The sequence below is a fragment of the Theropithecus gelada genome, chromosome 8 (assembly GCF_003255815.1).
Source record: "Theropithecus gelada isolate Dixy chromosome 8, Tgel_1.0, whole genome shotgun sequence".
In the NCBI taxonomy this organism is placed as follows: Eukaryota; Metazoa; Chordata; class Mammalia; order Primates; family Cercopithecidae; genus Theropithecus; species Theropithecus gelada.
The window spans coordinates 142,477,689-142,491,339 of NC_037676.1; the positions used below are offsets into that span (position 1 = coordinate 142,477,689).

Below are 13,651 nucleotides of genomic sequence, written 5' to 3' on the forward strand. Positions count from 1 at the left end.
CTCCTCAAGCGGGGCACGCATTTGCTTATTTCGAGTCAGCCTTAACAATTTGGATGTTCTGGTTGTCCAGGCCCTGGCAGACCAAGGAAGCCAAACCATCAGTCCTGGGACTGCAACTAAACAGCTACTCCCACCCCACCCACCCTATGCTAAGCACTGTGTTAGGTCCTCCAGAGACAGGAGCGCGTGTTCTGGGATGACCGAATAAGAGGGACTGGATCCTGGTAAGCATCCAGATGAGAACACCAAGCCTCCAGCAGTCGGTCAACTGGCTCAAGACAAGTCACACAGCTAATAATATGAGACGCCAAAACCCACGTTCTTGTCATCATTCTAGCTGAACAGAGGCTGTGCCAGACAACCCGCGCCGACAGAGGCAACGAGCAACAGCGACACCCACGAGAGAGAGAGGAAAGCCACACAGAAACCAAGAGGGCAACAGGCCGGCCTGTTCCACCTACGCAGAAGCAACAGAGTGCAAGAAGAGATTCGCCACTGCACCCCCAGGCCGTGCCCAGGCCAGTAACTGAAGAACGTTCAAAGTCCCACCTTCAGAATCCTACTATTTCCAAGTATAAGGTATGCTCAGAAGATGTCTAACCACATTGCTTATTTGTGTATTAAGTTCTGTAGCTTAAGAGTGACATATTCAAATAACAAGCAAATCCACACACATGGGAACAGCTTATTCCCCTCTGATGCCAAATAACCAAGGTATTTGTAGCTAAGAAATAAGAGATGAAATTCACAGTGCAGAGATGATTTTTCTGTAGCCACAGCACTGTGGAAAGCTGAATAGCTTGGTCGTCCGATTTAATATGTGTTTGCACCTTAAAAGTGGGCCTTTCTGTTTTCCCCCTTCCCTACTGTGGCACAGAACTGGGTGTCTGAAGGGGCTCTGCAGAATCCTACACAGTAATATGCTGCAGGAATAACAAGAGAGCCATCAATTGGCAGTGGAGCATCTGTCACCAATTTTTTTCCCCTGTGAAATTTCATTTCAGAAATAATAGTCATTATTTAAATGCTAGCATTTAGGTAAGGGCTATCAAGTGAAATTGGTTACTTTATGTTGATAATAGCAGAGGAATTACTGCTGCTGTGAACCTGAGACATGTAAGAAGCCATTAATATTAGCTTCTATCTCCAGGGATGCTCTGGTACAACATTCATGAGAAAAGCAATAAAGAGAATCTCGCCTCAAAACATTTATGAATTTTTAATTATAACAATACAAAGCCATCATTTTTTGTTAAAATATTAAACAGAAGAATGAAGAAATTAAGCAGTGTGTATGTACATTTATGTATACAGGTATGTATATGTTTCTTTTTGTATCACACTCACATACACATATCTTCGAACATTTGTGGAAAAGCTAATATAGTAAATGTTTCTTAATTTGAGCTTTATTACAATGAAATCTATGACTAAGCAAAAGCAAGAGTTCATGTCTTTCACAATCTACACATAAAAACTTGCTTACAAGTGGCCAGGCATGGTGGGTCACGCCTGTAATCCAGCACTTTGGGAGGCTGAGGCAGACAGAGCATTTGAGCTTAGGAGTTCGAGACCAGCCTGGCCAACATGGTGAAACCCTGCCCCTACTAAAAATACAAAAAAAAAAAAATTAGCCAGGCGTGGTGGCTCACACCCGGAGACCCAGCTACTCAGAAGGCTAAGGCAGGAGAATTGCTTAAACCTGGGAGGCGGAGGTTGCGGTGAGTCGACGTTGTACCACTGCACTCCAGCCTGGGTGAAAGAGTGAGGCTGTCTAAAAAGAAAAAAAAAAAAAGCACTTGCTTACACGTAAATTCAAATTAGAAGAATCACATGCCATCGCTAGACCCTCCTTGTCCAGAAATGGGGTGGGTTATAAACACTCATCTCTGTGGCCGGGCGCCGTGGCTCACGCCTGTAATCCCAGCACTTTGGGAGGCCAAGGCGGGCGGATCATGAGGTCAGGAGATTGAGACCATCCTGGCTAATACGGTGAAACCCCGTCTCTACTACAAAATACAAAAAAAATTAGCCGGGTGTGGTGGCGGGTGCCTGTAGTCCCAGCTACTCGGGAGGCTGAGGCAGGAGAATGGCATGAACCCGGGAGGCAGAGCTTGCAGTGAGTGGAGATCCTGCCACTGCACTCCAGCCTGGGTGACAGAGCGAGACTCCGTCTCAAAAAAAAAAACAAAAACAAAAACAAAAAACAAAAAAACCTACTCACCGTTGTATTAGGAATTTGTGAACACAGGGACACACTCACCCCATAAAAGCCCCAGTGACAGTCTAGACTCCTGAGAGGCCCACAAAGGTCTGTCTGACCCTTAATATCGTGCATCCTTACCATAAACTTAAAATGCAGGGGATTTTAAAGGGAGTCTGTAATAGTAAGAATTAAAATAAGTCAAGAAAGCAAAGAAGAAGAGAGGAGAAAACAAAGCAAGAAACTTATTTATCTGAAGGTTGATGTCCGAAGAAAAAGCAGTTTATTCTGAGGGAGTGAAGAAGTGTGCAGAGACTAGAGGGGGCCCCTGATGGGACTCTTGGTGCCTCGTCAGCGATGGAAGGAAAAGGAAAAGGGTAAGGACAAGATGTAGGGTTCACAGGCAGGCTCTTGCAGGCACCAGGCATCGGCATGCAAACGTGGTCTGCAGAAACGATGCACACACCAATAACAACTGTTATCTATAAAGCAAACAAGCTCAACGTAGTCCCAAGAGCTTTCCCCATCCTCCGTTAACATTTCACGCTTACGACAACCCTATGCAGCTGGTAAGAATGTTAATACTATGTAAGCACCTACTATGTGGCAAGCATTGCTCTTAGTTCCTAGGTGCTAAGGATGCAGCAGTGAAATAAACAGACCACCACCACCACCCACCCAAAAAGACCTCTTACACTAGTTGCAATTATTTCATCAGAAAAAAATTACATGAAGTACCACAGACCTGGTATGTGGAGAGCACTAAGTGTAAAAGCTATTCTTTTTAGTTTGTTGTTGTTGTTTTTCAGACGGAGTCTCACTCTGTCACCCAGGCTGGAGTGCAATGGCACAATCTTGGCTCACCGCAACCTCCGCCTCCTGGGTTCAAGCGATTCTCCTGCCTCAGCCCCTTGAGTAGCTGAGATTACAGGCGCCCACCACCACACGCAGCTAATTTTTATATTTTTTAGTAGAGAGGGGGTTTCACCATATTGGCCAGGCTGGTCTTGAACTCTTGACCTTGTGATCCACCTCGGCCTCCCAAAGTGCTGGAATTACAAGCGTGAGCCACCACACCCAGCTGAGTAAAAGCCGTTCTTACTACTGAGATATAAAATAACTCTATTGTAGTACAAAGAGAATCATATGGGAACCCAGAGAAGAGGGTGTTTCATCCCATGTGGCAAAATTCTATACAGCAGACATTTTAGAGACAGTTAAAGAAGCTAAGCTCAATGGGCTTAGAATAAAGATAATGCTAAAATAAAAATCAATCCACAACCAAATCCTATACTATCTCCTACAGTTAACATCCACAACCAAGTCCTATACTGTCTCCTACAGTTAACACCCATAACCAAATCCTATACTGTCTCCTACAGTTAACACCCACAACCGAATCCTATACCGTCTCCTACAGTTAACATCCATAACCGAATCCTACACCGTCTCCTACAGTCAACGCCCACAACCGAATCCTACACCGTCTCCTACAGTCAACGCCCACAACCAAGTCCTACACCGTCTCCTACAGTTAACGCCCACAACCAAGTCCTACACCGTCTCCTACAGTTAACGCCCACAACCAAGTCCTATACCGTCTCCTACAGTTAACACCCACAACCAAGTCCTATACTGTCGCCTATAGTTAACACCCACAACCAAATCCTATACTATCACCTATAGTTAACATCCACAACCAAGTCCCATACTGTCTCTGCTCTGCCTCCCTCACCCTCCCTACCACCAGTAGCTCCTGCTCATATTCCCATGTCCTCAGAGCAGGTCCTCTGTTCATTCATGCTGGCAGCTCGGTGCTATAGGACTAAAGTGACAGGAATTACTCCCTTTGTGTATTTTGGAAACTGGTGGTTTGTTTTCGTTAATGTAATTCCACATGTAAATGTATTGCAGCTTGGAACAAGAATTAAAAAAGAATGATAGCTTTCATTTTCCACGTGTAACCCTGTTGCTTTGAAAATGGCTCTGCCATGCTGTCTATTTACGTTTGTCATGATTACAGGTAAAGTCACAAGAGCTGGGAAGGAGGAGGCCTTCGTTCTTGTTCCGGTTCCTCATGCAGCTGACCTGTGACCCAAGGCCAGCCACCCACTTCTTCTGCTTTCGCTTTCCCTGTGCATAAAGCCAGGGTGGCCCTGTGTGCCCTGTGCATCCTCTGACTGACTGGGGACCCCGACTGGAGAGAACCACAGAAAACTACACAATAACAAAGACAGACGAGGCGTGGGCAAGCCATGACGGGCAGCTACGCTTGAGGGCTGGGGAGAGAAGACGACCATGTTGATGGTCGCGGCGTGAACCACCGCCAAAAGCATCTCCCTTGGAATTCTGTCCCGCTGCCACAGTGCTCCCCACCTTCTACATCATCACTAGGAAGTGCTCACTAGGCCGACCAGGTAAATGGAAAGAGTGGCTTGCCCCAGGGCTGGGGCAGGGATTGGCTGGGAAGGAACATGTGGGAATTTTCTGGGGTGGCGGAAATGTTCTATACTATGCCCTGATAAGGGTTTGCGTTAGACAGAGCCATGTAGTTCTAAACCTCAATAAATGGTACACAAGATTTGTACATGTCACTGCACATGTATTTTACCAAAAAAAAAAGTGAACTCTAGTTAATGATACATGTGCTACAGCATTTAGGGGTAAAATATACTGAAATCTGCAACTTACTTTAAACTGCATTAAAACAATAAGATGGATTGGGCCCGGCACAGTGGCTCATGCCTGTAATCCCAGCACTTTGGGAGGCCAAGGTGGACGGATCACAAGGTCAGGAGATCAAGACCATCCTGGTTAACACAGTGAAACCCCGTCTCTACTAAAAATATAAAAAATTAGCCAGACATGATGGTGGGCACCTGTAGTCCCAGCTACTCGGGAGGCTGAGGCAGGAGAATGCAGTGAACCCAGGAGGCGGAGCTTGCAGTGAGCAGAGATCCTGCCACTGCACTCCAGCCTGGGTGACAGAGCAAGAATCCGTCTCAAAAATAAATAAATAAATAAATAAATAAATAAATAAATAAATAAATAAATGAGATGGATTAAAGGATGGATAGGAGGTTGGATAGATATGTAATAAAGCAAATATAACAAAATGTTCATCACAGAACCTAGATGGTTGGTATGTAAGTGTTGCTATAAAATTCTTTCAACTCTTCCGCATGGTTCAGTATTTTTATAATAAAAGTTTGAGGATGGAAATGCTGGTTGATACAGAATAAGTTCCAGATGAAGTCTGAGGCATAAGGAACACCAAGGATGGTTGGGCACAGTTGCTCGTGTCTGTAATCCCAGCACTTTGGAAGGCCAAGGTGGTTGGATCACTTGAGGTCAGGAGTTCAAGACCAGCCTGGCCAACTTGGTGAAACTACATCTCTACTAAAAACACAAAAAGTTAGCCAGGCATGGTGGTGGGCACCTGTAATCCCAGCTCCTCGGGAGGCTGAGGCAGGAGAATCGCTTGAACCCGGGAGGCAGAGGTTGCAGCAAGCCAAGACCGCGCCACTGCATTCCAGCCTGGTGACAGAGCGAGACTCCATCTCAAAAAAAAAAGGGAAACACCAAAGGCTAAGGTAGCCTAGAAAGGTGGGACAGAAGCTGGACCTTGAGATGAGACCTCAGATGACCAAGAAGCAGAGGAAGGCCTCTCCAGGAAGGGGCGGCATCTACGCAGAGCAGCGGAAGCAGTGACCCGCACAGAGCAGGGGTGGAGAGGGGAGCACCTAAGGCACAGCTATGCCCCACATTCAGCATCGCAGAGTGGTTCCCACACGCTTGTCTACGTCCTCCACTCAGCCAACAGGAGGGACAGGCATGCTACCATCAGCCTCATTCTGGAAATGCGGCTAACAGGACCATGCCACAAAATGTCTTTCCGTCACCAACTACTCGGTACTGAGAACGTGCTATGTGCCAGGCCCTGGAAATGAAAGAGAAAACCCAGGCACTGCCTTGGAGAGACCATACCCTGATTAGAGAAAGAGACCGATAAACAAGCCATCACCATACACAGTGGCAAGACCTCCTGTGGCACTAAGTCAGAGCAGCCCGAGGCAGCAAAGAGGAGACCCAGGAGCCCCGGCTTAGGCAGGCTTTCCAGAAGGGGCAGCCAAGCCAGAGCCCAGAGGATAAATGCTCTGGAGCTGAGGAGGCAGGAGGGGTGGGAGAAGTCAGCACGGCGTGCCCGGGGAGGAAACGGTGTGTCCTCACATCTATGGCAGATGGCAGGAGCATCCAGGAAGCCAAAATTAGCTCCTGACAGCAATGCGACTCCAGCTGAGGAGGAGAGGCGGCCACAGATGAAGCCGAGCATGGGGCAGAGGCTCCGCCACACAGGGCCTCAGGGGCCACACAGGGCCACTGGGGCCAGGGGCGACAGCAGCCACTCACGAATTTCTGAAGAGAGAAGCAGGTGAAGACTTTTGCTTCAGAAAGAATGGGAGATTTTGTAATGAATAATGGGCACACAATTACCATGGAGTTTATTTGAGGGAAGGCAAAAACGTTTTCCAGTTGCTAAGCTGGGAGGGCAAGGTAAATTACAGGAGATGTGAGAAACGTTTGCCACGTAGACTGTAATTTTCTATTATTCAATATTAGCTTGCTTGTTCAAATATCAACAAAACTCTATAACCAATTAATTAAGTTCAGAGTACCAGATGAAGGCTTTTATGCCAAGAGAAGCACTTTCTACCTTACCTAAATTGGTCCCAAAAGGAGGATGGGTAGGAAAGCATGAAATTAAGGTAGTATCATTAAATTTCTCAAAGACTAAGAGTATACGAAGTTTTTAAAATAAGACACAAATAAACAACATTTTTAAAATAAAAAATGATTAAATGAACCACATTAAAGTTAAGAACTTCTCTTCATCCAAAGCCACCACTAAGAGGTAAAGGCAAACAAATCATAGTATGTGAGAGGATGGTCATGCCATGTGTCCAACAAAGAGCTCACACCCAGGGTATATATAAAGAAGTCCCCCAAGTCAGGAGAGATGGGGAAGGGGAGGGAGAAACAGAGATAGAGACAGACAGAGAGAGAGAAGACAACCAATGGAGGAAAAAAGGGCAAAGGCCTCATACAAAAGAGGATATACAAGTGACCAGAACATTGGAAAAGTGCTCAACTTCACCGATCATCAGGGAAAAGCAAATTCAAACCCCAATGCTACACCGTTATATACCTCACTCTCACCACCAGAATGAATAACATGACTGCAAATACCAAGTAAAGGCAGGTGAAATGAATCTATGTCATTAGAAGTTGAATGGTGGTAGCCTTAGGCAGAGAAGTGGGTAGACATCTGATGAACAACTTCAATCCTCATGACAACTCTACAAAATGGTGGTGTCTGTGGCAGTAACAATGGTGATGGTGGTGGTGGTAGTGATAGTGGTAGTGGTAGCAGCAGTGATGGTGATGGTGCTTGTCCGAGGATGGCAGTAATGATGGTGGTGGTGGTGGTGGTAGTGATGGTGGTGACAGGGGTGATGGTGGCAGTGGTAATGGTGGTGGTTGTGGTGGTTCTAGTAGTGATGGTGATGATGGCGGTGGTTGTGTTGATGATGAGGTGATTGTGGTGGTGGCAATGGTGATAGTGATTATGGTGGTGGCAATGATGATGGTGATGGTGATGGTGGTAGTGGTAGCAGTGATGGCAGTGGTTATGGTAGTGGTGGTGGTGGTTATGGTGGTGATGGTGGCAGTGGTGAGGGTAGTTGTTGTGTTGATAGTGGTAGTGGTAGTGGTGGGGGTTGGGGTAGTGTTTGTGGTGGTGGTGGTGGTGGTGGCAGTGGTGACAGGGGTGGTTGTGGTGGTTATAGTGGTGATGGTGGTTTTGGTGGTCACAGTGGAGAGAGTTGGTGGTTGTCGTGTAGTGGTAGTGAGGGTAGTGATGATGATGGTAATAAGTGGTAGTGATGGTGATGGTGGTGGTGATGGTGATAAGTGGTAGTGATGGTGACAGTGGTGGTGATAAAGGTAGTGACAGTGATTGTAGTGATGGTGGTGGTGATGGTGATAGTGGTAGTGATGGTAATGGTGGTGGTGATGGTGGTGGTGGTGGTGATGGTGACGGTGATAGTGGTAGTGATGGTGATAATGGTAGTGACAGTGATGGTAGTGATGGTAGTGGTGATGGTGATAGTGGTAGTGATGGTGATGGTGATAGTGGTAGTGATGGTGATGGTGATGGTGACAATGGTAGTGACAGTGATGGTAGTGATGGTAGTGGTGATGGTGACAGTGGTAGTGATGGTGATAGTGGTAGTCATGGTGACAGTGGTGGTGATAATGGTAGTGACAGTGATGGTAGTGATGGTAGTGGTGATGGTGATAGTGGTAGCGATGGTGATGGTGATAGTGGTAGTGATGGTGATGGTGGTGGTGGTGATGGTGATAGTGGTAGTGATGGTGACGGTGGTGGTGATAATGGTAGTGACAGTGATGGTAGTGATGGTAGTGATGGTAGTGGTGATGGTGATAGTGGTAGTGATGGTGATGGTGACAGTGGTGGTGATGGTGGTGATGACAGTGATGATGGTGGTGACAATGACAGTGGTAGTGATGGTGGTGGTGGTGATGGCAGTGGTGGTGGTGATAATGACAGTGGTAGTGGTAGTGATGGTGCTAGTGGTAGTGATGGTGATGGTGGTAGTGATGGTGATGGTGGTGGTGATAATGGTAGTGACAGTGATGGTAGTGATGGTGATGGTAGTGACAGTGATGGTAGTGGTGATGGTGGTAGTGATGGTGATGGTGGTGGTGGTAGTGATGGTGGTGGTGACAATGACAATGGTAGTGATGGTGATGGTGGTGGTGATAATGGTAGTGACAGTGATGGTAGTGATGGTGATGGTAGTGACAGTGATGGTAGTGGTGATGGTGGTAGTGATGGTGATGGTGGTGGTGGTAGTGATGGTGGTGGTGACAATGACAATGGTAGTGATGGTGATGGTGATGGTGGTGGTGATAATGGTAGTGACAGTGATGGCAGTGATGGTAGTGGTGATGGTGATAGTGGTAGTGATGGTGATGGTGACAGTGGTGGTGATGGTGGTGATGACAGTGATGGTGGTGGTGACAATGACAATGGTAGTGATGGTGATGGTGATGGTGGTGGTGATAATGGTTGTGACAGTGATGGTAGTGATAATGGTGATGGTGGTGATGATAATGATGGTGGTGGTGGCGATGACAGTAGTAGTGATGGTGGTGGTGGCAGTGGTGATACTGGTGGTTGTGGTGGCAGTAGTGGCAACAGTAGCAGTACATTAGTTCATTATGCACTGCTATAAAGGAATACCCGAGGCTGGCTAATTTACAGGGAGAAGAGGGTTTTTTTGGGCCCACAATTCCACATCCTATACAAACATGGTACTGGCCTCTGCTTCTGGTGAGGGCCTGAGGAAGCTTCCATTCATGGCAGAGGGCAAAGCGGGAGCAGGAGGTCACACAGTGAGGGAGGAGAGGGGAGGAGGCACCAGCACTAATGAGAACTAACAGAGTGAGAACTCATTCATTCCCATGAGACGAGTACCCAGCCATTCATGAGAGATTCCCCCATGACCCAGAACCTCCCACCAGGCCCCCCGCTAACACTGGGGATGATATTTCAACATGAGAGGTGGAGGGGACACACACCTAAACCACAGCAAGTAGTAACTTGTGTGAGAACAAATCCGAGTGCTTATGCGCCAAGCACTGTCCCAAGCGCTTCACACATATTATCTCATTTAATTCTCAGTTAAATCAATGAGATGTAGGTACCATTCTTAGTGTTATTTTACAGAACAGCAGAGCCAGACGGTGCCCTCCCCAGAGGTCTAGGTGCCCCGAGCTCAGAGACTCCAGCACCGGAGCCAGGCCACTCCTCTGAGGTCTCAGTTGCCACTCCTGGGTACTTCTTCTCAACTTCTAGGCCACACTAGTCCAACCTCTTCACAGGCTTCCCCAGCCTAGGGCAGGAGCTGCCTCCCTCCTCACACCTCTTGTTGCTTTACATTATCTTTGCCTCTCAAACGCTTCGCACTTCTCGGCCATTGTTCATAGTGATTCTTTCTGTTCCGGCGTGGCCTGTCTCCTGCCTGGACTCGGAGTGACACAAGGAGGGACACAGCCCCGACAGCTGTGATCCAGCTTGGCTTGGGCTGCTATGCCACTAGTTCCCTTATCCCAGAGGCAGTCCGCCTGTGTTTTTATTGTTGAAAATGCAGGTGAGGCTTGCAGTGAAGGCTTTCACACACAGGTTCTGTGATCAGGGAGATCCACCGCCTCCTTCCCCTCCCACCCCTGGCCTCCCCGCTCTTGGCCAAAGACCTGGCACAGAAAAGGTAACCCCTCTGCATTCCCGCTGCTCTAGGCGCCTGCCCAGGCCCCTCTGTCTGGTTTTCATTGTTGGGGTACTTATGGGTGCTGTGTTGCCTACTCTCGGGGAACAGCTTTTCCTTAGTCCTCCCAGAGTCCCACTTCCACTCTCGCCCTCCCTCTAACCCAGCTTCCACGACACTTGTAGCCGATGCTTTGTTGTGTGGGGTTGAAATGATTTCCTTGTTTCACAGGGAATGGTTTTATTTTCACTGTTTCTTCATACTTTGTTGTTCGGGGGAGATTTCAAGAGAAAGAGTAGAATAAAAATGCTACTCTTCTGCCATCTTTGTGCAGAAACCATGCCAAGTTAACAACTTCCAGCAGGTTCTATACTGGGCCCTGGCTTCCCAGGGGAGGGGACCACCTCACTGTGACCTCCTTAGGGCTGAAGCAAAGCCTTAGATGAGTGCAAGAACCACTCCTCGGGGGCAAGGTAGTAAGATGAACACATCAGACTTGCATTTTTAATAACTATTTAGCATATAACAATTTGCCACTTATGGCCTCGCTCAATAAAAAATATACTTGTTATTCCATGCTGTGTGACTAGCACTGAAAGGAAAAAGGAAAAAAAATCCCACCAAAAAGGGAAGGATTCAAGACAAGAAAAAATAAAATGAATGTGCACCGAGAAGCTACAGGGTTCCTGCTCCACCCCCACTCCCTGCTCTAGGCACACCTGGCCCTCCTGAGCAAGAACACAAGGTGAGCTGCCCCACGGCTCCAGTCCCATGACCACACACACAAATCACTAAAGGACAGGCCTGGGTCACTCCCCAGGGCAAGGCTCCTTCCAGGGCAGACACGGACCCACTGGGAGAATGGGTTAGACAATGCAGATGCAAAAAAAAAAAAAAAAAAAAAGTAAAGCTTCATGCTTTACTTCCTACAGACACAGATTTCTATCAAAATCAGTGGAAGAAATACGGGAATACAAGACACCCTGAAATTCTCCAGAGTGGTACAAGCCCAAATTCACCCTTTCTTACACACTCCAAACTCATCCTCTCATGACATAATTCTTTGCCTGCAAATTCTCCCAAGCTCAGCCCTGGGCCTTCCCTCAAGCTGGAACTAACCAGAGGGTCTGTGGCTCTACCCCTAATAAACTTGGTTTTTCACATTAGAATGTCATTAGCATGGGGAGGGAGCCCTCTGCCAGGAAGTAACGTGCAATTAGTACATCCTCTACTGGAAGCTTAACCAGAACCAGTCAAACTCCCATTGTACGCCTGGTTCATCTCACCCATACGTCAGAAGCACGTAAAACACCCCCAAAAGCCTGCTGACTTGCTTTCCCTTTTTCATCCTCTGTCTGGTCTCACTAGTCTACAATTTCTCTCACTGTATTGCATTACCCAGTTTTATTTCCACATATTACTCTTGATACCTTTCCCTCCTCCTATACAATACACTCCCCCTTTGATCAATGCACTCACTAGCCTCTGACACACCAGGTGTCCTGCCAACCACAACCTCCCTAGTTCAGTCTTGTAATGTATGTGCTAAATACTACCTCCCCTATTTATCCCAGAGGAAATCGAGGCACAGTAGTAACAGTTCCCCAAGGGCAAATAGCTAAGCTAGTAAATGGTGAAGTCCTAATTTCAACACAGGTCCCCTGACCCCAAACTACATGAGCTGGATGCATTACGGGTGGGATCCCAAACAGACTCCTTCCCGGCCTGCTAATGCTTCTCTCCCATTCATTGAAGAAATAGTTCTGCTGAGTAGCTGATGGATGTTGAGGCCTGGGAAAGGGCACTGGGGATACAGAGGTGTGTGCTTGGTCCTGCTGTCTGCTGCTGAGTGTCTTTCATGAAGAACCGGTTTCCCACTGTCATGACGGCACCAAGCCTCCCCGAGGCTCCTGCACTCAAGCTCTCAGCCTGTAAGCCCTCGCCTGACTTCTACTGACTTTCACTGAATCCACAAAGAAGCTTTTAGAATCTATGGAAACGAAGTATTTGAAGTATCTCGTCTACAAGTAAACAATACAAACATTCCCAGGGTCAAAGCTGCTTACTACCTACCTTTAGTGGTGAGAACTTTCGAGGTGACCTCCAGTTTCTCCAGTGGTTCCATTCCAATATTTTCCAACTTAATGATTAGTTGCTGACTTTCTCCATTGTAAAGCTGGACAGATACATTAGTAGATGTTTCATCACCAGAAGAAGGTTGCAATGAATGTGCAGATCTAAAATAATAAGAAGAAATTTAAAGAAGAAATAAGGAAGAAGCCAAGGCCATTTTAGAATTACTCACATCAGGCAGAAAAATCGCCATACTCATGCATTTCAGAAACAGAGACTAGGAAATCTTGGCTTCACACATGGAGTTCAGTACCCAGCTATCAGGAATGGAAAGTGAGCCGCCACATGCCTCATGCTTTCCTCATGAGACACGTCCAGGTCTTTGTGTGTCATAAACATGAACACCCTCACTCAGCGTTCATTTCTCATGCGTATGTGAAGCATAAAAATACTTAATTACTAAGTTATGGAGGATAAAAATTAAACAATGAATTGATTCAAATAAACCATGAGGGCATTGTTCTCTCAAAATCTAAAAAAATGTCATGCTTAGAAGTGCCTTGGGAAAATCCACAGATTTAAGAGGAAAACGTATACCAACCATTCCAGCTGATAACATGAGAGCTGAGGTCAAAGAGAAACGAGAAGCTGTCCCACAGACCCCTTCCTACAGGTACAAACTGTGAGGAATGCCCACCAACACCTGGTGTCACACAAGGGCAGCTGGGCCAGGCCCTGGGGTCAGGCAGTATCTGTGGGGCTCCATCCTCACACCAGTCAGGTGAGGCCCTGGACTACAGGACAGGCCAATGCAGCCAAGCCAGACGAACGTGCAGCGCAGAGGCCAGGGCCTCCCTGAGGCTCCTGCACTCAAGCTGTCAGCCTGTAAGCCCTCGCCTGACTTCAACTGACTTTAGCTGAATCCACAACGTTAACTGTCCTGGTTGTGTCCTTCCCACCCCACAGGCTGCAAACAGTGGGTTGGGAAGGAGGTCACTGGTGATCACAGAGAAAATATATCTGG

General features: G+C 47.2%; 1 protein-coding gene across 1 annotated transcript in view; it reads right to left on the minus strand.

Annotated features, from left to right (window-relative positions):
- TRAPPC9 (trafficking protein particle complex 9) overlaps positions 1-13,651 on the minus strand; it is a 714,313-nt gene that overhangs the window by 524,861 nt on the left and 175,801 nt on the right. The window contains exon 15 of the mRNA XM_025393926.1: positions 12,628-12,791. Coding sequence (XP_025249711.1) covers positions 12,628-12,791 — 164 coding nt within the window. The remainder of the gene's footprint in view (positions 1-12,627; positions 12,792-13,651) is intronic.